Here is a 26,636-nt window from a genome sequence, read left to right as displayed (position 1 = left end):
ATGGTAGCATTCCATTCACATGGAATTAATTTGTTGCTGCCTATAAATGAAATTTTAGCACAAGAGATTTAGCAAGATCCCAGGAATTCAGGAAGTAAGATTGGTAAAAGCAGGAAAAAGACTAAAACTAATGGTCTTTATCTTATTTCATGCCGAATATAGTGCATACATGTAAGGAAATATTATATATTGTAAAAATGATAATTATAAAAATTGGATAGGACTTTTAAACACACAACACTCTTTGAGTAACTCAAAAAAATCTCAGGAAATAGTGTGATAAAAGAGTAACTAGTGATTGCTTGTGATTAATCACAGTTTTCCAAGTGTGTAAGACGACCATGATGTTTAAGATTGCAAATAGGGACAAGTTTTGACATTGTCTAGCAAAGCAGCTGCTGGAATATGCAGAAAAAGATGAGGTGTGAAAACATCTGCAGCCTACTTTTGGCATGTTACTATTTGACCTGTATGTGTAAATGCCAATAACAACCATATCAAAGGTAGTAAAAACTTGAATAGAATCGACTTTGAAAAAAGATGATAGGTCATTTGCCAAAAATTTAGTCATAGGCTTTCTTTAATAATTGTGACAAACCTCTCTCAACAGTATAAAGTAATCTATGACAAGCACTTCTATCCCCAGCTCCATCGACAAGTGGCCGATATAGATAAAATCGGAAACAAGAGGTCTCAACAATAATTACAGAAAGGCTATTCCCATCAATAAAGACACTGCAGATTGATTTTGGGACAGTGTCCGGGCTTCCTTGCTTTGTTATGCTTGTAATTTGCTTCAACAACAGGATCAAGAGGAATGCTACACCGCCATGAATCATGAATATTGTCCTAGGTGTAAATATCCCTAGCTAACAATCTTGAATCTTTGTATAAAAATACCAGAGGCAGCAGACTTGAGCATCAGTCTTTGGATGCCTTTGTTTCTGAAGTCACTCTTCTTCTTCGTGCAGCTCTTAAGGGAATATCATAGAAAACTTCCCAAACTTGATGAAAAATTGGCATAAATCTAGCACTCGTACGATACAGTAGTTCAACAAACAAATCTACGTTTGAATTTTGTTTTTTGGCTACGTACCTCCTAATCCACTTCATATCTTGATGAGCCCTAGAAATGTTAACTGTTGTACATAAAACAAGCTTTTTGAAACTGTAAACTAACCAAACAACCCTCATTTCCATAAATACATTTGTTAGGTGATTTCAGTCTTAAATTATAATTAGTGTAGATGAATTGATTGTTTTACGAGTCAAAAATGGTGAAATGAATTAATTATTTGATATTGATATATTTAAGAACTCTTGCACAGTTATGCGTTTTTCAAATGATTTGGAGTCATTGCACAAGATAAACATTCATTAATGATAATTTGTTTTGCTACACAAGATGTTGGCTTTATTGTGCATGCTAATGCTTTGTTATGTAAGTTAAAGCCTTGATGGTCAAGCTAATAAACTTGCTACACAAGAGGCCATATTTGTTACCCAAGTTAGCTCCCATACTATTCAAAATAACCATATTGCTGCACAAGATAACGACTTTGTTGAGTGATCTGTCAGACAAGTTATCCATTGCAGAAGTGTTCCAAAATGAGAATGCTCCAAAGTTGGATTCCAAGGGGGTGTCACTTGTCACACAACATTCCACATGATTGATTTTTGTTTTGTCGCTGCCAAAGAGAACTGCCTGAAGTTGTAGTAAAGATAGCTTAAAGACAAATCTTGTTGATCCCTAAGGCAAAGTTGTCTATTAGTGTCAAACACTTAAGTCATTTTCTAGGCAAAGTTGGTCAGTCATCACTGCGACCGAGCCATCATAATGGGCCAAGCAAATATATGGAGTTGTGTACTTATCCAATTACAACCGAGTAATAATTAGAGCCGAGTACACACCAACATTGTCGAGCAGAACAATATATGCTGAGTATTATAGAAGCTGAGCCAGGCAAAAGAGAATAGAGTCTATGCCAAGCAATTCAGTTCATGCCGAGCTTAGGATGAGCCGAGGATCAGCAAGGAAGAATAGTTATGGTCGGGCATCAGGAAGCTATTGAAGCTGAGTAACACAATTTTGCATAATTGTTTGGTATAGCACAAACTTTGAGGTAAACCGTTTTTGTCAAGTTGTAATGATGATTTTATGATAGAGGAGTTGGTTAAGGAGGTAATCACGCCTGTAATTACGAATCATTGATCCCTATGTAATGTGTTTAGCCAATCAGAAAATTAGAAGGTTCAAGCGGCAAAAGGGATGAATCTAGATCGTTGATCATGATCTAGAAGCTTCACCAAAAAACTACATAAGGAGGGTTTTTAGATCTAATTAGAGTGCGTGATCAAGAGGAGTTTGATGCAAAGTTTTAAGGTGAATCAGAATGTTAAAGGCAGAGGCGACTGAGCAATGAATTGCAGAGTTAGTCAGTTATCAGACCAGAAAGGTGATCATTGAATTGGATAGAGAAGATATATTATCAGCATTCAAGTGCAAACTAAAGGATCAAGTACTGATACATTTTAATAAATGTTTTAGGGTGTAAATCTCTTAATAGTGTGGTCCTAACATACCTTTTGTAAATCTCCTAACAGAGTACTCACTTAGCTGTGATCTTTAAATTCTTGAATCAAGGGAGGACTCAATAGTCTTGTATGCTCTTAACAGAATAGGCCCCTCACAAGGTAGATCATCATAATTGGTCAAATTTGTAGCCCTAACAAATGAACTTTATTGCTACAGTAGTGAAGATTTTGTGGGTGTCATCCCCACCAAAGTTTTACCTTCACCTTGCAGGGTTTCTTTGTTACAAATCTTTGTGTCATGTGTGTTATGTGTTTATGAGTTTTATTCATGCAATTAGATATTAGATTTGATGTTATGTTGAAGAACATGATTGCATTGATATAAGGTTAAGGTTTAATGAGGGTTTATGATGGAGATATCAAATGTAGTTCATGTTTGAGGTGTTGAAGTTTTATAGATCCTGATTCACCCCCCATCCCACCTTAGTATATGACTTTCCCTATTAGATTTCCAACACATCTGTTGTTAAACGTCATTTAGGAGCTTATTTTTAAAGTAAAGATGGCATTATTGTTTTAGATATTCTTGTAACTAAATGCCACTAGTATCTATATAATTCCATAATCCTAAGATTGACCTAGTCTAGAATTTAGATTGGTATCTTTACAATTACTCAACGATTCATTCTTCCAGGCTGATTTATTTTTATTAAATAACAATTAGGTGACTAAGGAGTGAAATTGTATTCCAAGCATCAGTCTGATGGGAAAGGTCTGCAGATGAGGATTGCTGAACAGTTAGGTTCACTTTCTTGTATAGATGTGTTGATAATGGATTCAGTTCTTATCAAATTTCATTCTTTATGATTTCAGATTTTACTGGACTTGACTCCTAAAATGAAGATATATTTGGTTTTAAGTAGTGAGAACTTGCATCTATTTTAGCCTTATGTGCTAGAATATGAAGATGGTTAATGGTTACCTTCTATAAACAGACTGCACAAAATGTTCAATAAGAGGTCCAGTAAGCTGGATTTAAAAAGCCGAAGTGGTATTCCAAAGATGAAGCGAGTAAAACTAAATTTTTACCTCCCATAATCTAGTGGGGACCAAAGGCCTTCCAATTGAGGTGTGATTGAATCATGAAAGAATGTTCCTATTCAGCTGAGTTGAAATAATAAAACTTAATAAGAAATTGTACGACTAGTGAAGCGTTCTCAGAATTTTCCCACCTATGTCAATATTGAGGGTTGGGCAACCCAAAAGTGTAATAGGATGATTGGGGATAAAACAGGTAAAGAAGTCAGAGGTGAATTGTACACATTCATGAACTCCCACATTTCTTCTATGGATGTGTTAATTGCTAAACTTTCCTCGTGCAGCGAGCAAGATGCAAACAGATTCAGAAGGTGTGGAACAGCCCAATATAAGACAAATGTACTTCAATCTCCCAGTAAAGAAGCCAAAGCATTTCATCTTTTTTCTTTTTTGGTAAAAAACTTTCTTTGTAGGATTTTGTTTAGTTCAATTGCTCATTTTCTTGTATTAATATGTCCCTTGAGGCCATTGATTGATCATCTAGAGTGGGATAAAATATAATCAGCTAATTATGGTAGTGAATCTTGAAGGCATAATTTGAGTGATTCGCTAGGAATTCTCAGTTGATGATAGTGAGTATGAAGAGGCAAAACCTTACTCCCCCACATTGAATTTCGCAAAGGTAATATCCTGTGTCGATTCTTTCCCCCAAATTTGATTTTAGGCAAGGTTCAGTACTGAATGCATCAGAACTTTCAGTTTTGTCTTTATTCTTTAAATGGTTCTTAAGGGGCAAAAATCCAATCCTGTCACAACCCAAATCTTGTATTTTAAGGTTCGTGTTGATAAATTGGGAATGAATATCTATCCTAATTACTGATACAATATTTATTGATGAAACTACCACTGATACTAACATCCTTTCAGTTTGTAATGATAATCTCAGCATCTAATCCATTTGTCTGTATGAAGTTCATTCTACCTCATGTTTGGTTAAGTTGTTTTCACAATTATAAATATAACTATTTGAAACATATGTGTAGGGATCATGTCTAGAATAAGCTAAGAGTTCCACTGATTTTACCCTTTGAAACAAAGACATCCTACGCAAGTTGTTGTCTGGAATTCCATAAGCTAAATATGCCTGCAATAGCAACAAAAATTAGTTAGTCCAGTCTACAATATTATTTTTACCAGCACAACGGAAAGCTATTACCTTCGTGGTAAAATTGTGTGTTTGCAAGACGATAAGGTCACATCAAAATTTGTCATAAAAGAAGCTTCTTTGCTTGCAACTAATAATTTTACTTTGGGCAATTTCTGGTTACAGTCAACTATGGAGTTAACTAAATGAATACACTTATAGTTTCAAGGTCAAAGGCTAATCTTACATGCATAATTAAAGCATTGTAGACATTAATCCAGAAGGCCAGTCTTGCATTTTGTTGCATAGAGGTTGGATCCACCTTTTCTAAATGCTCCACCATTGATCTAAATCACCTCACCCACCAAAAAAAGAAAAATGATTATTATGCATTTGGAGTAGAGTAGTAACATTATATAATTTATCTGCTCTTATCCATTTGTTTAAATTTTCTGACACACACGGACACACCTAGATAAAATTCAAGCTAGATTGTACATTTGAAGAATTTTTTAATCAATGAGATCATTGGTGGACTTTGTGTTACAAAGAGAATTTTTACTCCAAGAACTACCTGAAATTGCGAAGCATAATAGTCGCACATGATAGCCTATCTTTATCTACACATATCCATGGAATCTCCACCATGGTTGTGTAAGGGCCGGCATCCTCCACATCACCTTTTACTTTGTAAGGATCCTTGAGAAGAGTATCAGAGGACTCTATCTTCCATCTTGGACTCCATCCATCACTGACCACATCATGAGGGGAGCATATACTGGTAGAGGATGCAGATGATGGTGGAGAGACAACTACTCCAGAATGTTTCAATGGTGGATTAGACAGCTTACAATAAATGGCTGACATGCATCGGACTAGTTCCTCTGACAACCGATTTGGTGATTTGTAAAAGTAGTCTTTCAATGTAAGAGGCACCCTGCTATTCTGATAAATAAGTGATAAGCCTTTGCCTTCCTCCTGCCCAAAACATAGTCTTAGTGCAATAAAGCATAACAGAAGATATAAAAAGTCCCATCATAATGCAGAACATTGATACAAATCGCCATTCATATAGTTCAATGCAGGCTAAATACATGTAGAAAGCATTATATAGTATGTACTCTTGGAGTTGGTACAATAATGCATAACAGAAGATACAGATAGTCCCATCAGAATGCAGAACAATGACGTGAATCAGTATGCATGTAGGTCAATGCAGACTAATAAAATGTAAGAAACCTTATATTTGAAATTCAATCTCCTCTTTTTTCCAATCTGCCACAACCTTTGACCCTGACCATCCACCATCCTTAATATCAAGATAAATTAACAATAGTCATAAATTACTCATGACAAATAAAAACGTAAGAACATGTGGCATTCATAGAGTACTTGTTTCTGGTCAAGGAGGCCAAGAAGTATAAGCCATTTGTCTAACATTCAGAATTCAAGGGCCTCAAGCAACTTAAACAATAGTCATCTACATATGGCATCTACAGGGCCTAGTAACATAGAAAATTCCCTTTTTGTAAGAACAATAGTCCTCTCATGCAAAATTCTAAAAGAAGCTTCTTAAAAATTCAGGCTAGAAGATCATATTAAGAAGACCTTTGAATCATTATTACAATAGAATGTGGAAGTTAAATTGTGACACAGCACAAATGTCAATTTTCATCAAAAAGTGCAATTTATGAATAAGATTGGTCAAACAATCTTTGACCAAGAAAATTGCAAATAAATCACACTTGAGAACTCACATTTAAATCATCATTTTTGGGGTTTTTTGGTCAATAGATTTTATGGTTTCTAGATTTATTTATTTATTTTCTGATTTTTTTGGAAAAATATTCTGATTTTCGCTTTAGCTGAATTAGTTCCCAACTAATTGAAATATATATATATCTTTTGGTTTTCTGGTTAATTCCCAAGAAAGATGTTCATTACTATGCTTTTAACATCAACAAACAAATGTTGCAAGATCAAATAAAGGAGCAAGAATTGAGATGCTATTGGAAATAGTGTTTCCAACACCATATACTCCCACTTAGGCCCTCAATTTACAACCAATGTCATCAATGTGCAAGGCCCTCAAAATACATTACCCTCAAAGGGAAAACCCTTCCACTTCAATCATTATCCAGAAAACACTTTCTACCCTTATATTTTGAAGAGCTTAGCACCTTTATCTCCACTTAGATCTCAAGACTTTGATCCTACCAAGCTAGTACCCAAATTGTATAACCCTCATAAGTTATGTTGGCGGCATGCAATGTAGGGGGTTCCCGTGAAAGTTACTAAAATCTTAAATATCTCTTAGTAGCCTTCATGATAGGAAAATGTTTTGATCATCAAGCTATCTTGTTACATCCCTTCCTTGAAGACTTTTCAAATAATCATAATAATTGTTTCATAGGAAGTACGAAGTTATTTAATTATTACGATTATTAAGTTATTTCGTTTAATTACAAGGATTAATTAATTAATGCTTTTGTAGAAATTAATATTCATGGATGTCTAATGTTGTAACCTAACAACTTAATGATTATATAGATGGTTATGATAGCTGAAATGTTATTAATGAATAAATGTATGTAAGGCAAATTTCTTCTTACATCAATGGATGCATGAGAAGACCACCTACACAAAGGGAGGGAGAGTGTAGAAGCATGGTGGAAGGTAAGAATTGCCATCCAAGCAAGAACCCATAACTAAGTATCTTAGTCATTAGGCCACTGAGTTAGGGTTGTTAGTCTTAGTTTCCTTTGGTCATGGTAGTTTTGGTTGTCTCATTATCCTAGACCTGATTAAAGAATAAATAATTCTTGTTAATTAGAATGTTCTTTGAGTTCTCACTCTATCAATTTAATGGAACAACATTATGTACAAGTATAAAAGCATGTGCGAATAGTCATACATACATATAATGTGTGCATTGTGTGCATATAGACAAATGATAAGGCTTACATATGTATGTACATACATATAGTCGTGGAGTAGTAATTGGCTATAGGTATGTTTCTGTGATGAGTTTGGATGTCTGAATTCATGGGTTGGCACTAAGTGGCATGAGCATGCACATGTTAAAATTGTATATATAACACTTGGTTACCTTGTTGATATTTGGAGGGAAATTTTTATCATCATATTATAGTATTATGGCAGCAAGTTTATTATTCCTCCAAGGGTGGCGAAGTTAACTCCTTTTTGCCATCCAAGTGACAAGGAGTTACTCTTCTTGTCATGACGGAAACTCTTCCTCTGTGGGGAAGTGTAATGTCTTGGATTTGATCTTCATTTTCTTGGCTGTTACTTGCATTTTGCAGACAATAACCAATGTGCCGTCTTTTATTAGAAGGTCATCAAATTCATGCATTGATAAACCAACCCAATAAGAAATTCTTGGCGAATCATTAGAGATTATAGTATCAAGCTGCTGGTAGTCGTTTTTAATCTCCTGGAATCATGATTGTTTCAAATCATGGAAGAGATCCAGCTCATTAGATTGAGCATTATCTCAGATTACCAAGTGTTCTTCATTTTCATCATGCGAATCAGGAAAGTCCATCTTGCATCATAGATTCTTATCATTACTTTAAATTGATGAAATATCTGTATTGTTCATGTTGATTGAACATATTCTCAGTGTATTCAAATTATCTTTATCATTCATATCAAATGAACATTCTCTGTGAATGCAATTATTATTATTGTTCTAATGAACATATTCTCTGTGCATACAAATTATCAATATTGTTCATTGCGAAAGAACATATTCTCAGTGCATTTAATTATCATTATCGTTCACTTGGGTTGAATAAATACTCGGCATGTTAGAATAATCATAGTTTGCAAACTCCCTGAGTACCCTCTGGGTTGCCGAGTACCCTCCGAGTTGCCAAGTACTCTCTATTTTTTTGCTGGGCAAATTTCCGTAAGTTTAAATCTCACAATTTTATAAACACAAAAAACAATGGGTAAAATGTTGATGCAGGTAAATCATTAGTTGAAATTGTGTTTTTATATGTCGATTTTTCTATGAAACCATGCATTTTTCCTTTCAAGATGTAGATTTTTTAATTTAATACATTTCCTAATTGAATTTAACAAGAAGAAAATGTTCCCTTAAGAGATTTTATTTTTAAATATATTCAAAGTTGCCGAGTTTTGTGAGTATTGGCTGCAATTTTGCCAAGTTCAAATTTTTGGGCTTGGGCTTGCCGAGTACTTCCCGAGTCCAAGTTTGCAAACTATGAAATCATGAGTTTACATCTCCAAGAAGTAGATTAATGCCTTCAGCAGCAATCCTAATTGCTGTTATCATTATTGTGGTATACAATTAAGAATCCACATCACTCTGATCTTCTTATGCAATATGGCATTGATAACCTTCACAGCATGCATATTGTTTTGATAATGTTTCTGGGCTGTTTGAATCTTGATAAGGATATAAATCAGAGAATGATTTCATTTACTAAATAGAAATGTCATGTAAATTTACCTTCTGGATCAATTCTTATGATTCTTCTGTTAATAGAAAGAGCTCTGAAATAGTCTAAGAATTGTGTTTACCTGAATACAAATAACCAATAGAGATATTCTATAAGACTGTACAAATGATTTCTTCAGTAAAACAAATTCATAGTCTGAATCCTTCTCAAGCATCAGCTAACAAATTAAGGAAGATCTGCATATTTACATATATACTAAATCATTTAGTAGTTAAATCTTATTACAATCAGGAGCAATTGCAGAAAAAGGGAAAAGAACAGATACTTCCATCTTTTCAGGTTCTTTGATTCATGCACTGTTAGTTAATTCAGTTATTAAGTGCTTTCTTTCGGATTAAACACTAATTGATTTGCTAGCTAATTCATTTTCATGTGATGGGAGTTAAGTGAACATATTGTAGAATCTTTTCCTTACAGTTAGTTAAACAAATTTGACAGCTATCATGTTCATGTGAAAAGGAAAGTAGTTTCTTTCTGTTAATTTTGGATTTTATTTTTTTTTAAATTCCTATGAAATGCTTGCTACTTATTATATTTGGTAGATAGGTTTAGCATGGTACATATCTTGTGTGAGCATTACAAAGACTACCTAAATGCCGAAGAAGCTTTAAATGATCAAAACAAAGTTCAAACATGTGCCTTTCCAAATAGGAGGAATTCATTGAGTTATAGGTTGCATTCAAAATGACTACTCTTAATTTCAAAACTGCGAATAATATTGAAGCTGCTTACAAAATCATTAATGAAAAGGAAACCCTACACTAGAAGCCATTCCTAAATCTACTCATAGCTACTTCGAAACACTTATCAGTCGTTTAGAACAGAAAAGAATATCGTGTTGTCTTTGAAATGACTAAGGTTTATGTATTTTCCAAACCATGTTACATGCTTTTTCAAGTTGCCAAGAATTATGAGGTATGATGCCGATTTTTTGGTGACATTTTACACTCTTGAGCTTATTATCCTTATTATAAGATGGAACCAACTAATTAGTGTTTCATTCCAATCATTGAGTGGCATACTTAAGAATGAAAGCCTAGATTTTCAAGGTAGTTTTCAACAATCCAAAGGAGTATTGATCAATAGTTTTCTGAGCATTATTCATTACAGATTTCGTGACGATGGTTGTGTGCCTTTTACTGGTCTCACCAAGTCCTTGCACTAGGGGTTTTGACATACCATCATTCGAAGATCTACCCATGGTTTTCATTTTGACAAAATCCTTAGAAAAGAGCAAATAAGTTAAGGTTTCTGTATTCTCCAAAATCTTAATATTTTTGAAAGCAAGCAATTGCACTTGAGTTTATAGTTTGCTAATCAAAACAAACCATTTTTCAAAGGAAGCAATTTCGGGGCCGGGCTCAAGGGGCAGTGCCCCCACTGCCAAGCACATTTTCCCTCTTGTGTGACCTTTGGATTCTTCATTTTACAAGCATTTTTCTCCTGAAATTGGCATATTTGAACTCCATTGGAAATCTGCTCAAATCAACCTAAATCCTTGCAACACCTAGGGAAGTTTTTTTTGGCTTGGACAACAAAATTCAATTCAGAAAATGCAAATGAGCTTTTATTTTGACATCAAAACGTAATATGCTGTTGCGACTGATAAATAAACAAATTAGTTTGCAAAAAATCACCATTTCTTTTTTTAACTTACAACAATAAGTTCAATGAGTAAATGAGGTGTTTACTCAATAGGTAAAACTTATCACAATAAGTTTTAAAATCACATATTAATTGGTGATTATTGCATCTATGGCTGGTACACCTCCAAAATGAGGGGAAATCTCAAAGACTCGTATGAATCATCTCGTCGTGTCGAGGACACCTAGGAATCTCCCATAGTCCCCAGTAAAACTTGGTACTTAAGAAATCAATGGGGAAAATTTTATAGTAATAGCATCCTTGTCTTCAAGTTAGTCTCATTCTCTTCATCAAAGTATATACATGAAATATAACATTTACGTCACATTTGAAGATGTATTTTTCCCTTATACATGTATTTATTGGTAGGATGTTTAAGAGTGGTTTCAGATCTCTGGTAGTTATAATGCAGATTCTAGATTCTAGAAGTTTTATAAATTTTCAGAATTTGCCAAATTTTATTAATAAACAAGCTCCTATAAACATTCTCACTTTGTCTATCTCATTCTCTTTATCTCCTGTAAACCCTAGACCTCTCTCTCCCTTTCACTTTTCCTCTATTCTCCCTCTCCACCTCTCTCTATCTCAATCTTTTCTCTCTACACCAAGATCTAGACCCATCTCTTATATCTCTCACCCCTAGACCCTTGTGAGGGATTCTACCTTCAACATTGTTTTGGTGTTGTGTTACATCCCAATTTTTGACCTAATTTGAAATATAGCCGTTGAGGTTCACATGAAGTCAATTGGCAATTTAATTTGTTATAATCTGGCAAAAGGGTAAGATAGTTAGTCATTATGATTTCAAGTGAAGATAACATGTTAGTTGATCATGGAATTAAGAAGATGGTTAACCGTTGTGATTATTTATAATTACATTATTTATTATGATAATATAATTTAACTATGGAGAATTTCCTTGTAGGAAGCATGTCGAAGGGGTGGAAGCATTGTCAAAAAAGAATTAGGCAGGCGCATCACCATCACTAAGCAAATGGGTTGGGACCCGCATGAGCTATTAAGGAAACACTATAATAAAAACATAAAATAATTTAAATTAAAATATAATGCATACCTTTAAAGATTGTTTATTAAATTTTATCTTATCATTATTATAAACCCTTAAATACAAACACATATATATATAAAAATGAAGTGACACCAATAAATTGTAATTTAATAATCTAATGATGTCATTTCACCAATATATACATGTGAACGTATATAAGAGTGTATAATAATAATAAAATAAAAATTTAAAACTCTTCAACTCCTTTTTCTTTTTTCCTCTTTATTTTCTTTCTTTATAATTCAAATTTATGAAGTATTCGAATGGGTTTCTTGAAAACCGATGGTAGCCAAAAGGTCACGGTTGACCATTAAAAGTACTCCATGATTCGATTTGGAGACACCTTCTTTCTTTTTGCATTCCTTCTCTATTCTTTCCAATCTGCTATGTCCTAGCATCGAGCCCAAAGAATAGCATTTCAGCATATAACCTTTTCCCAACTCCAAAAAAAAAACCAATTCAATTTCCGATCTTCTTCTAAGACCAATCACATTAGGAGTTCCGAGCAGAGCAATATACAGAGAAAGGTCAAGAATTCCGGCCAACAAATAGAGGAACCCAAGCCAGGATTTACGTCACATGTTTTCTTGTTGTCAGGATTCAGTCGGTCTTCATATTTTCTTATTTTGTATGTCAGCAGTACTATGTAGGAAACTTTACCATTGCAATTACTTGTTGAATGTTATGAACTGAGAACCGTATAGAAGGTGTAGTCAGATACATAATTTCCATCCTTTTATCAGTACTAGATACAGACCCATATCTTGTTCTTGATTTAAATCGATTTACTTTGAGAATACTTAAATTATGGATTTGGAGGACAGAGATTTCAATGGAGTAGTATAAATCAATATCCATGCACATGTATTTTCCTATCCATTATTTGATCTCTTCTATCTCAATCTGATTCAACTTGTTCTCCTCGGTCAGTTAAGACTGAATTAATAGAGATAATCCTTTATGCTATCTGCTGATATCTGAAGTGTATATGATTTTCAATTAATAAAATGATCCTGAGATCACACTAATTATACAGCCCATCGAAACTGAGATAATCATGATTATTGGAATGAATCCATATGATTGCAATGCTTTAACATATTACCAAGCATGAAATTAGAATATATTGACACCGAGGAATTCACCCAGCAATGAGGCCAAAGAATGGTGAAGATGTGTAGATTTAACTTACAAACCAAAATCGAGAAACCGGATTTGAATAATGAATTATTAATAGCTCATGCTTGATCCTGTTGTTGTAATCTCCTACTGCCAAGTTGTATGGTGTGTTAAATATTAGGATGCCAAGTGGATGGCAAGATGACCATTGTCTATTCCGGGTAGAGAGGGCCTTTCTTGTTAGAGATTGTGTGAGGATAAGATTGGTCCGAGGTTGGGTGGTTAAGCCCCTGACAATGTTTCACCTCTTCCTAAGATGTCGGACGTGTGTCAGACAAAGATTAGCTATGCATTCAATTGTTTAACAAAAATAGGTATTATCACTTTTATATATGAGAAGGTAAGATTAATTGGGTTATTTCATCGTTACAGATATTTTACACCTAGATGCAAGAGATAGATTTATAGATTGTTTTTCTTTTATATGAATATCGAATATGAGCATATTTTTTAATCTTGAGCTATTGCCACAATTAAGAAACTAGAAGGAACGGAATGATACAATGGTATCTAAAGCCCTAATTGATTCAATGGTAACTGGAATCCTAAATGATACAGTGGTATCTGAAGCCGTAATTGAATTTAGTGGTAACTGGAACCCTAAATGATACAGTGGTATCGAAAGCCCTAATTGAATCAGTGATATCGGAAGCCCTAGATTGAATCAATGGTATCGGAAGTCCTAAGTGATACAATGGTATCAAAAGTCTAAATGATCCAATGGTAATCAATGCCCTAATTAATACCATGGTATGTGATGCCCTAATTTTTATATAGTGGTATTTAATGATAATCGTCATTTGATTTTGATTTAGTAGTATTAGATGAAGTCGTTATGGGCCCGTTTGGTTGCAAGCGTAGGAATTGAGAATTAGAATAGAAAATTTGAATGAGAATGGAAAATGAAGAATAGGAATGGAAAAATGCAATCCAATTTTGTTTATCCCTTGTTTGGTTATGCAAGCTTAAATTGGAATAGGGTTAACTTGCAATCGGCGCCGTTTGAAAATATTTCTGAAAATGCAATCGGCGCCATTGGAAAATCGCTGAAATATTTGAAAATATTGAAAACAAAGTTCCCGCGCTCACCCCAGGTCAAAGCAGATTTGAAAATTTAATCAAATTTGAGAAAGCGAAAATGAATGCAAGTATAGCAATTCCAATTACAAGTATTTTTTGGAATGGACAAAAGCTCATTTTGGGGCTAAAATGAGAATACGTATTCTTATTCCCTATTCCTATTCCACGCACCAAACAAAGAATACAAATCATATTCTAATTTCCTATTCCTATTCCAGTTGTATTCCAGCAACCAAACGGGCCCTAAATGATATTGTTATAAAGGTTATTGTGGACTAATCTGGGTGATTGTAGAAGCAACCCTTCAATGTTTCTTGATTCAAATTTCATGGTATGTGGATTTTAGTTTCTATGGTAAATTCATTAATGGTATTTTAAGTTCTTAGTTTAGAAAATTTTGTCTAACTGATTTTAATAGTAAATCTCATTCACATGAACATGACTTATAATTGTCTTCCTATTGAATTGAAGTAATAATTGTATTTCATTGAGTATGTTGGTTGTTAATTAAGACTCGAGAAATCGGGATGTTACATGTTGCTCCCAAACCCCCATCAAACTATAAGTGTAAGCAAATAATACACCAATTATTATAATAAAAATCTACATAATACATATCCCTTGATGCAAATCTCTGCATATTCATGATCAAAGCCATAATCAAAACCCCTACTAGGGGCACTGCCCCTTGACCCCAAACCTCCACCCACCATATTATTGTTTATGCAATCATTTCCATGTTTCTTATGTTTATTAGTTTAAAAGATCAAACTCTACTTAGGATGCCAAAGTTTCATTTGCAATTTTTATACATGGTTTGCAATTTGTTCCAAAGTTCCAAATTTTGTCCACTATTGTTAATGTTCAAAATTGAATTTTCAACACAATCATTTTCATGTTTTTAATGTTTATTAGTGTAAATTTTATATAATGTAGAAAAGTCAATTTTACACTTCTTATAAATATTCCTTAAACATCATTCTATAACTAATTTTTCAAGTACTCTATATATTTGGCATTTGCACCATTAGATTGTTGAGCTATCCCATCCCATGGTGTGCATCATGTTCCCCCTTGTGCCAACATGGACCAAGATGATCCTAGCATTTATGTGGGGAGAGTGAAGAAAAGTTCTCTCAGTGTTTCACATCTCAAGAATGGTCGAGAATGGAGACACCAACTATGTTGGCAGTGTGCTCCCCATCCAAACCTACCATAGGTGGACAACATGGCAAAGTGATTACTATGCTCTACCACATGTAGGGTTGTTACAAGGAGATTATTGTGTAGACTCCTAAGCATGACTACCTCTTTGGTGGAGGCAAAGCAAGCCAGGGTCAAGGCACTTAGGCATGCGAAAAGTGTCCAGGCAAAGTTGACAAGTCATATGAGATACTTTCAAGAGCAACTTTCCGAACAGATAGCTCCCTGTTGTCCAATGTGAGCAGAAAATAGCAGTGGAGGTCACTATAGAGGTCCGACAGAAGTAATTATCTTTGTATGATGCACAATTGGTTGAGCTAAGTAGACAATTGGTAGAGATGGAATGACAATATCATGCTAAGGTAGCTGAACTGGAGTAGACAAAGGCACACCTTATGGTGAAAGGGTTGAGGGGACAAGTTGGTGGCCGAATAAGATTTGAAGATCTACACAAAGGAGATGCAATGCCTCTTCCAATAGCTCTTTGCCACTACCATCTTCCACATTGATGCTATCATTTGTTCAAGCACATCTTCTCACCCTCCTTATCTATACTCTTTTGTAGGTAGCCCCAATTTTGTCTTGTTGTCTAAAAGACAACTTTTTATTTGTGGAAAGGGAGGGGTGGAAGGGGAGAGGCACGGACTGATGTAGTTGGTTAAACATATGAAATACATTATCAAAGAAATATCAGTTGGTCATGAGTAGAAAATGTGTTAAAATTCAATCAATTGCTTGGAAACAAAATTATGTTTGAGTAGTTTGTTAGTTGACAGTTTCTGACAGTTGGTAATTGTAGCCAACCGAGAACTACTACATAAGCACTCATTTTGTATGTATTGGTGCCTATCTATGATTCATAATGTAGCATATCAGTTGAATGGAATAAATGCCCTATCTTTCTGGAAATTATATTCGTACTTGATATTCTATGTTTTGTACTTGATGTTCTACATTCTGTAATTTATATTTTCATTTACTATGTACATTAAGGAACATAGCCATACTCGAGTAAAGAATATTTCTCCAAAAGTGATAGAAGTGAGCCTCATCAAGGTGTATGTGATAAAAACCCTATATTCCACGTAAACAAAGGCTGCTGTTAGAAGTTTCTTAAGAGTATGTTGGCTATTAAAGAAAAATTATACAAGATTTCGGTACGATTGTTTCACCTCTTTATACTCTCTTACCTTAGGATCCAGATTTTGATAGGACATTTGCATGACAAGAAACATTTTATTGACTAAGAGAGCCAATTGTTGCTCCACTTTGTCTTGTGTGGTACAAATATTTTCCTTTTTATATTTTCATAAATGCATCATACACTACATTAGATAGAGTGCTAAACAGAAGAATGGTATACATTCTTATTCCATCTATGAATAAGAAAATATCTTTCAGGTGCTGAATTAAATTACATTGTTCAAGGGAAAAAATTGCAATTGTATATTCAATTAATAAATTGTTCCATTATGGACTGGGGGCCTGACTTGATTGGTGAGAGCTTCCTGTGGTAGGCAGAATGTCCAGTCTTCCCTCAGCCCACGTACTGTCAGCAGGTATGTCACACTAGCACTACCAATCACATTAAATGGTTTACCTATGCACTGTAATTTATAAGGGGGTTACCTGATTTTACAGACTAAAAAATAATAATAAGCGTTACCATATGCACCATTTTTATCGACACTATTCACTCTATTATTTGATTCTAATGCTTTTGCCAAAATGAGCCTGATGTTTTCAATATTTTTGTCACGTGCATATATTCCTTGGCCATCCACCCCAAGGTTTTCTTTCACTTTTTTTTGTTTCCTTTCATTTTACCCTTAGAAAGAATGAAATAAGATAAATACAGGCTTGCTAATATTTTGATAAAAATTGGGCATTGTAACTAAGCAGTATGATACCTATAAACGTATCCTCTGTGTGCTTTTCTTTACAATTCACAAATTTTGGGTTTTTACAAAACTTGGTTCTAAGCTTCTTCGATAAGAAGGGTAAAGCATCCTATATCAGCCTCCTTTTTTGTAATAGCATGCCATTGACTGTCAAATAAAAGCATGTCCAAATTGCATTCTTTTTTGAAGACAGAAGATTAGATACTCTGTCCAAGAGGAAATGAAGTAGAGACTACTCTTTGTGTACACTTGGTCCATAGATTGTGCTTTGTGGTGACATTGACCCTTCCAAAATTACTTTTAAGGAAAGTCACCTAGTGAAGATATGATACATGTCAATGAATGTTGATGAATTCTGCATGTGCTTCCTATACTATCAATTGGTTTGGTCCATAAGGTGGTCAAAGTATATTCCAACTAGTTCAAGTTGCACAATATTGTAACAGGCAGTTCTAGATTAGAATGACAAAACTATCTCGTTTCCAGATTAGGAAACTATTCTGCCTACCTTTGATACTTTTTAACAAAATATTCAATAGGTCAATCCCCATATAACTATCTCTACTCAAGTTCCCTCTAGCTTATAGTGATGTCACCATCATCTTTATTTGTAGACTGATGCCATAGAAATGTATATATGACTTTGAGCTATGTAGGATTCAACAAAGTGCAAATCCAATAGCAAATTAATAACATAAATTGATATATTAAATCGTTAAGTGACAGTATTAATACATCAAGGATATACATTCATACTGGGTTCAAATACAAGCACAGATTATTTTGTCCGACATTCAACAATTGAAATAAGCAAATGTGTGGGTTCCATGTCTAGGATACAAGAATGAAATAACTCGAACAAAATTTCAAGTGCTTTTCACAACCATTCAAATCATGCAGTAATTATTAATATATTTTTTAATTTATTGAGAAAACATAAGGCAAAACTCAAAATTTTCTCATTAGAAATGAAAGCAATTCTTTTAAAGATGACATGACTTAATACTGTTTACCATAGAAAAATGTGCCCCATGTAATTCCAACCTCTCATCTTGTTCTTGTTCTTCCTCAAATAGAACATCTAAGGAAAGCAGAAAATACAAAAGAATGAAATTTACATCACCGACAATATTCAAGCAGCTTGTTGAAATTAGCATACCTTTACTCCAGAAGAACTTTGATGCTCTAAACTGTGAGATTTATGATTTACATTAGATGTTTTACTAGACAGAGAAGCATCTCTAGTAGTCGAAGAAAGCAGTGATTTTTCTTTCTCTAAATTCGAAGTAGTAGTTAAAGCATCATGGCGATGCAGTGAAGAAGGAGAACTGCTTGGTGTAAAAATAACCCTTGAAAATATGCTGTATTTTCGTTTGCTTTCATCTTCTGTAAATGTTGATGGTGTCATTTTTGAAGTCTGTGAAAAGGGAGACTTCATTATGTATTGACTAAAAAAACTTCGATAAAATGTGAGTATTCGTTGCTCAAGATCTGTAACTTCGTCTTCAAGTAAGCAAGTCTCCTCAATCAGAATCATTGTCTGCAAAATGGCATATATCTATGTTAAACTCACAAAACTGTTTACCGGGCACATGATAAATTCACAATTTTTTGCAAGAGAAAACTTCATAATCTTTTGCAGATTTTAATGAACTAAACATCAAAATTCAACAAGTAAACCATTTCTTCAACACTGCTCTTCAACAAAGCTAACACTCATTACAGTATCATGATAAGATAGAAAAGACTCAAAAGCTAATTATAGAAATCTGTACACAACCAACACAGGCATGTCAAAAAAGTACAAGTGGAGATATTTTAACTATACAAACAGTTATCTTTAAAAAACGATTGGAAGGACAACATATCTAACATGCAAAGAACCAAAATGTATGGTGAAGCAAAAGCTTTCTTGTCATATACAAAAAAATCATACAGATATTGATCTTGTTTTGCTCTAGCGCTCTAATATATTGGGAGAAAATTTAAAAATTAAAATATTAAAAAATTAAAAAAATAAAAACATGCTAACGCACTTCTCTCTTAATTGATATATAATAAATAATGACTATACAGAGGATGACAAAGAAATTAGAATCAGTAACAAATTTTAAAACATCCTATGGCTACAAAGTAACGATTAGAGAAACCAAAATTGAATGTTTTATACAATTGACCTTATTTATGATAGAAAGGAATACATTGGCTAGGCTCACTTGATCAACAATTATATTCATTCGGTTGACAAGATTCATTGACACCAGCGGCCTCCACAAGGTTTCTTATTTCATTTACTCTTTGGTGCAGACAAATGTTCTTACAGGTTTAGAGAAGTTTTAAAAGAGTATGGTTCTTCCAAACTACCTGCAGATGGAGTACTGAAAAGTATTGACACATTTCAAAAGAGTCATTTGACATTTTTATCATGCTAAGAATTACGGACTTGGATGATGAAAACCATGTCTGGATTCCAGATCAAGGATGACTATTATGGAGTGGGATGATTGGTTCATTCAATTCCATATGTTCAACTATAGTAGTCTTTGGATCCAGCTTTTATCCCTACAAGATTCTGCAATAATTGAGCGATCAGATTATCTTGATAGTACATTGCAGGTATATGTCAGTTGCACGTGAACATTGTTAGAAAGAAACGCTAGCTAGAAGCCAATATTCCAATCTAGATAAGACCATACATCTGCTAATGCTATTGATGTGAAGAACAAGGATGCCGAATTGTCCATGTTCAACCTCAAGACTTACCACAAAAATAGGTGCTTTGCTTCAAGGAGATAATGGTTAAGAGACTTGGAACCAAGTTTGGACATGTATTGATAATGAATACTTTCTGGAAAATTTACTTGATGAGTATGAGGCTTGAAGATAAGGACATAGCAAAATGGTCTTAGATTAGCTAAGGGAATTCCCATCCAAGGAAGAACCAAATCAGTTGATTGATTCAAGTGAAGATCTCTTACTGCTGTGATCTGTTTGATCTAGAGAAAATATATAAATATTATCTCCAGTAGATTGACCAATTCTAGATGGAAATGCCAAATTTCGGATGAATTAGACAGTCAAGGACAAGTCTGAAGGATTATTATAGTGGAAATTAGTAGAACAAACAAGACAGGTGCCACAAAGAAAATAGTGAAAACTACTTAAAAGAAGAGAAGAACTAGCTCCTAGACATTCAAACGTTAGACTTAAAGATAAGAAAATAAAGTTGAAAGATTCAAGTGAGCTTGAGGGAATTTTATTGCTAATCTATGGAGATGTTATCTACAACAGCCTTCATCTAGAGCATTCTGAAGGCAATTTGAGGCAGTGCACAAGTGACGGATTGAGCAGAAATGAGAGTTGGTTGCAACTCTTCCTTATTAGCAAAGATTGTTTTGATGTCCCAATTTTAATAAAATATATAATTAATTAATGCTCCCAAAATCTAAATTATATTATAGATGGACCTTTAATTGTTTAATAAAGGGGCCCAACTTTTATTAATTATCCCTAGGTGTTTGTTGTGTCAGCATTCTTTTGTAAACCCTCAGGAGTTTTCTCCAAAGGGGTATTTATGTTCGACATGTTGGAAGTTGTTAGTATGCAATTTGGATTTGTTTTGGTTTGTATTCCGAATTCCTATTGGAGTTCTGCTTAGCTCACCATTTCGGAAGTGCAAGATCTTCCCTACTATGCTCTCATGCTTTCAGTGGGATTCATCCCTCAGCCTATTCTATTCCATGTATTACTTTGCTTAGATCTAGCAAATTGAAGCATCATCTTTGTTTACGAATATAATTGCTCTTCAGCAATAATTGTATATACCTGTGATTGCTCCTTGTATCTCTCTGTCTCTCTTATTTAACAAATTGTTTGCGTTCTATGTATATCATCTACAATACACTATTGGTTAGCATCGCCGAAAATACATCACACACTCCGCCACCAATCCCACTATACGATTAAGATCTTTGCTGATGGTACACTTTTGTCCAATTCCATACGTCCACCCTCCTTCACGCCGTATGACCACCTTCCTCCCATTCGTACCCCTTCTTGTCATTCATACACCATCTTATTGTCCTACCATCCTATCGTCATGTTGTATTGCCATCCTACCATCCTACCGTCTTGTCATCCTATCATCCTACCGTCTTGCCATCCTGTCATCCTTCCATCCGTACACCATCGTGTCATCCTACCATCCTGCCATCCTCCATTTTGTCATCTTGCCATCCTCCACCCTACATCCACTCTCATCTTGTCCACCGTATTCCTACACCTTCCCCCCTTCCTCAAAGGCCATCACTTCCCTCTAATTCTACACTCCGTCGTACCCTCCATCATGGTACAATACCCACCTCTCATCCATACAGGCCAAACCACCATTCCCCTCTATACAACTATCTCTGTTACCATCTTACGGCATCCCCGTCTCTGTACAACATCCAAGTTGTACACTTCCTTAGCAATAATCCACACCTTTGTACGACCCTTACAACCATATCATACAACCATCCTAGACACCATATACACAAACTTGGACGTAGACTAAACAAGCCTCTGTATTCTCCAAGTTGTTGGCAACTCTTTCAAACGGGAACCAAGCAACTTCCTAACAGGAACCAAGCAACTACTTGACGGGTACTAGAAGCAACTTCCCTTGGGAATTGGAACAGATACATTACACTTATGCTTTGTATCATTCTAGAGGGACAAAGCTATCATTTATTATATCAAGCTTTTATAATTTCATAATAGATACACAAGGCATTGAACCATGTCTTGTACTCTTTCAATGATTTTGATATGGGGTTATACTATGCCATTTTGGTGAGAAAAATTCTTGTGGAATAGTAATAATACAATATAATAGAAGTTTGGTGCAAGCCTCCAATCATCTTGAGCACACTTAGCGAGTGACATCTAGATTCCAAGTGGCAGTCGAGTGTGGGATCTAAGTAGGGCTTGTTTCTTTCTATGCTTTTTTTTGTTTCATGCTTTTGTTTGTTTTCCTTTGTATTATTTTGTTCTTACTTTTGTGTTATTTGTCCCGTTAACCCCTTCGTGCTAGAGTTTAGCTCATCAAGCTTTGGTTGCATTTAATGCATTTAAGTTTTAATGGACAACATTAATGGCGATTGTAAGGAAAGAGATCATATCTCTACAAGAGAGAGTCCTCTAACATTGTGTAGGAGGCAGTTGCAAATCCGATATAAGGCAAGAGGTAGAAGAAACTTCTTACAAGGTGGTCTTGGTAGAGGACTTTGTCCCGATTGGTCCATTTTCTGTTAGCTTCAATGGAATTCTCAAACCTGCCAAAGCGGAAGACACAGGACTTTTGGCAGCCGACACCCATGGAGTGGGAAATGGAGAGGGAGGCCTCATTTTTTTGGCAAAAGCAAGAGGGAGAAGAAACAATAAGTATCCTATTTATCTAGTAAGACTCTCTCACTTTCTCCTAACCAGGAAATAATACAAGCTTTTAAAATGAGCAAGGTAGATTGAAGAATGTGGCCATTTTTTTTGGTCTATGTGAGTAAAAATTCTTTGCCATCAAGAGAAAAAAAGCGATGGTTGGATCATTGATGGCTGGGGGAAAAAATGAGAATTTGTGTGAACTTTTGCAAAATAATCGATAAAGATGTATTTTTTGCTTTTCTGAGGAACCATAACATGCACAACAAAGGGTTCTAAAAAATACATTTTGGAATGAGGGTAAATCATTGTCGAGGGCTTTCCCATGACCCCCAGAAGGAAACCTTGAACAAGTAATAGCCCCGTGAGCTCCAAATTGGGTGGAGATTAAAAACCTCTAACTTGAATTATGGCCCTTCCTTGCTCAAATTTTAAAACTCCCAGGCTCAATTCTTCAAGTAGAAAAGTAATAGCCCCATCAGCTCCAAATTGGGTGGAGATTAAAAACCTCCAACCTGAATTATGGCCCTTCATTGCTCAAATTTTCAATTCTTCAAGTAGGAGAGTCTAGGGCTACATTTGCCCCATCATAATGCAAGAGCCCTATTGCATTAGACACAGAAATCAAATTTACTGAGACTATTTCTTTAACTGCTGAAGAGGAATTTTATTCCTGGGAATTAGCCCTACTGGGTAATCTTTATGTTTGTTTTCAATGCAAACTAAACGGGCGCACCCACAAGGACTGTCCTGATTTTAAAAAGGTGAATTTCAAGTTAACAATGAGGTAACCTTTAACCCTAAGTTCTCTGCTGGAATGTTCTATCCTATTGGATATTTTTACCCAAATTTCCTCCCAAACAATTTCAGAATACAGAGAATAATTAATGCAATTTAAAACCAGTAAGCTGCACATATAAAATACCTCATAATTGGTTATTGCATTATCAACTAATAATACAATAAAATGCATAGAAATCCAATCTTAAAAACAGCAATAATGGCCAGATTGGAAACACAGAAAAGAATCTATAACTCTAGTGTGAACGTTGATGTGAATTCACCACCAGCACTGAACTGATTTGGCATCCAATCCGACAAGAAGACCCTAAAGGTTTTTGTCCTCAAGTTTTGGAAACTGAAAGCCAAAGCTCTCTTTCTCAAGAGAAATCTGAAAACAAACTCCAAAATCCAAGAATGCTGAACATGAGATCCCTCTCCCTTTTTAAGCACAACAGGATGACTCTTCAAATTCCCTTGTTTGTCTCTTCATTTTTCAATTCTCTTTACCCTTTCAATTGTTTTTTTCTGACTGAAGAGAATAATATAACTTTTATAAGATAAAGTGACTTAATAATTCCCCTTTTAATTTTAAGGTCACTTTATGAAAACAATTTTATCTTTGAACATTAAAATAAATATCCTATCGAACTCAAAAGATCATGTATAATGGCTTGTCAAAAAGCTCTCAGCAAGACACTTGAAGTCCAATAGTACAAACCTAGAAATACGGACCCAAGTTGTCTTACTATAAAGAGTAAGTATCCAGAACCCCTGCTTTTTGACCTAGATATGCCTGAAGGTGAAGATGCCTGTGTCGAAACTCGCACTAACCCCTAGCAAGACCTGGTTAGCCCATGAGACTGTGATGGAAAAGGTTAATGGTGCATTAGAGGTTAATGGCTAGAAAAGGAGACATTACAATCCTCCTATCCTAAAGATTTCTTGCCCTCAAGCAAATAGTATTTGCATGATGTAACCAAAATGCTTGGATCCCATATCTATCTAAAGGAAGTTGCTCCACCAAGCTGCTGCACTACTTTGATAGAGATTACATGTCTAGAATTGTGAAGATGCTCATCAATTCCCCAAAACATCAATGCACCAATCATGCTAATGCTAGGATCCTGGATCACTCCATGTGCATAATCTATTGGATCAATCTGCCATAATGTTGCCCCTTTAACAAGCATCCCGAAACTAGAACTGTATTGAAGAAGCAAATTGGACATGGCTTCCTCCTTCAAGAAGGGAAGTGTAACAAATTGACCACCCATCCCACATCTATGCAACAATCGGAAAAGAATATCCTTCGTAGGTGGGTTGGATGGAGAACCAAATGCATCCCATACAATGTGGTTGTAATGTGATGCACTAGCCGGCTTCTCTAGGAATCTTGAATCAACATTAGGGCTCCAAAATTGTCTCTCTACATTAGGGGTCATACAATGCACATCCTTGTGTGAAACATATACACCATCAAGCATACCAAGCTCAACCATTCCACACTGAGTAGACTCCACCGAAGTGTTATCATCATGCTCAACATCTATGACTGTAGAGTAACCATAGGCACCGGATGAATGTGTTCGAGTCCTAGCTGTACGAGGGGGAGAACCAATCAATAGGCACTCCTCTGCACTGTCCTTTCTCCTTGTTTGTTCCTTGGCCATACTATTAACCAAGTCTCTATCCATGGCTGATCTATAATCAAGATTATTTCCCTCTGTCAAATGTAAGAAGGCTACCTCTTGGCTGCAATCAATATCCATCTGGGACTCTTGTTCAATTTCAAGAGGTGTTCCATCCTCCAAGTCAAATAAGGGATTCTCAAATATCCAATCAGTATCCATCTCAAAAAGTAAGTTACTGTTCTTCATCTAATTAACATTATGCTGGTTCAAAGAATTACTGTTATAAGGGTGAATATCCTCGTGTTTACCCTTCGTTTCTGCTACACAAATAGCTGATCCTAAAGAAGCTTCATCATCCTATAGTTATCAGCCAAAGGAAATCATGTCATAATGCATGGAGACTTCTTTGAATTCCAAGTCACTGATCCATGGTTGTGTCTTTTTTAGCCTTGTGGTTCCCAAGAATACCATCAGCTTCGTCCCTGCTATGCTACCCATATGACTGAGTTTTGTCTTTCTTTTCATACCCCTCTATAGACTGAAAAAAATCTTCTTTCCTTCCTCCCCCAATCTTGTCCCTTGTTAAGAATGGTTTCAGTTTTTGCTCACATTGTTTGATAACATTGTTAACCAAACTACAAGCATCAAAAGAAGTTGCATTTGTTTGTTTCAAATCAGCCAATATGGTGGATAAGAAATCATTATCGCTCTCCCCAATTATCAAAGACATAATGAACGACATGAAAGAATAAAAAAAACACTTGTGGTTCCCTTTAATGGCAATAAAAAACTGATGAAATGTATCAAGAATTAAGTCATCACAACCAAGATCTGTCATAATCACACAAGCTCTAAGTCTTGCAACTGATTCTAAAATTTGGATTACCTTACTATGGATTATGGATATTAGTCAGCCTATAGATTATGGATTATGGATAGTCACACACACTCTGAAGGATGGATTATAAATACTACTCAGTCCTTGAAAACTTTTGACAATCAATTGGAATACTTCTTCCACCACTTTCCTATTGTATGGATCATGTGGCTCGGTTATTCTCATAACATAAACAATGCACTGAATAATTGCACAGTCTTACCTCTCTATCAAGATGTCTCAATAGTATTGGTTTGACCAAAGGAATCACAACAAGCAGGATGTTCAGTTGCTTGCTTTTAGAGCCTAGATGTTCTATTGTGGATAAACAATTCTCAGTTGCATCGAAATCACAAAGTAATCTATGCTTTTTATTGAGGCACTCTTCCATCCAATTCAGGATACCATTTGGGATTTAGAGAGAAGGCTTCCATATGAAGCAGGGTATTCATAATGTTCCTGAATGGAAAACACTGGAAGTGTTGACATGCTTTCTTATAATAAAACAAGGGTTAACAAGACATAGAAATCACTAGTTAAAATTTTCTTTGATTTACGATTAATCTTGAAACACTAACAATGTTAACCCCTGGGAAAGCCCGGTGGACATGTAAAACCACTTGTGG

The 26,636-nt window shown here is 35.0% G+C and overlaps 2 protein-coding genes across 2 annotated transcripts in view; one reads left to right on the top strand and one right to left on the bottom strand.

Annotated features, from left to right (window-relative positions):
* The window catches only part of LOC149562522 (uncharacterized), a 48,101-nt gene that overhangs the window by 1,400 nt on the left and 20,065 nt on the right, over positions 1–26,636 (bottom strand). Inside the window, exons 3-6 of the mRNA XM_089826000.1 lie at positions 18,461–18,841; positions 5,292–5,695; positions 4,965–5,064; positions 4,658–4,717 (exon numbers count right to left, since the gene is read on the bottom strand). Coding sequence (XP_089682126.1) covers positions 4,658–4,717; positions 4,965–5,064; positions 5,292–5,695; positions 18,461–18,841 — 945 coding nt within the window. The remainder of the gene's footprint in view (positions 1–4,657; positions 4,718–4,964; positions 5,065–5,291; positions 5,696–18,460; positions 18,842–26,636) is intronic.
* The window catches only part of LOC149562523 (uncharacterized), a 45,504-nt gene that overhangs the window by 2,393 nt on the left and 16,475 nt on the right, over positions 1–26,636 (top strand). The window contains exon 2 of the mRNA XM_089826001.1: positions 16,922–16,959. Coding sequence (XP_089682127.1) covers positions 16,922–16,959 — 38 coding nt within the window. The remainder of the gene's footprint in view (positions 1–16,921; positions 16,960–26,636) is intronic.

Source organism: Cupressus sempervirens, chromosome 4 (assembly GCF_028749045.1).
Source record: "Cupressus sempervirens isolate cs-2001-9-10 chromosome 4, ASM2874904v1, whole genome shotgun sequence".
NCBI classification, from domain to species: domain Eukaryota; kingdom Viridiplantae; phylum Streptophyta; class Pinopsida; order Cupressales; family Cupressaceae; genus Cupressus; species Cupressus sempervirens.
This window is presented reverse-complemented; position numbering and strand designations above follow the sequence as displayed.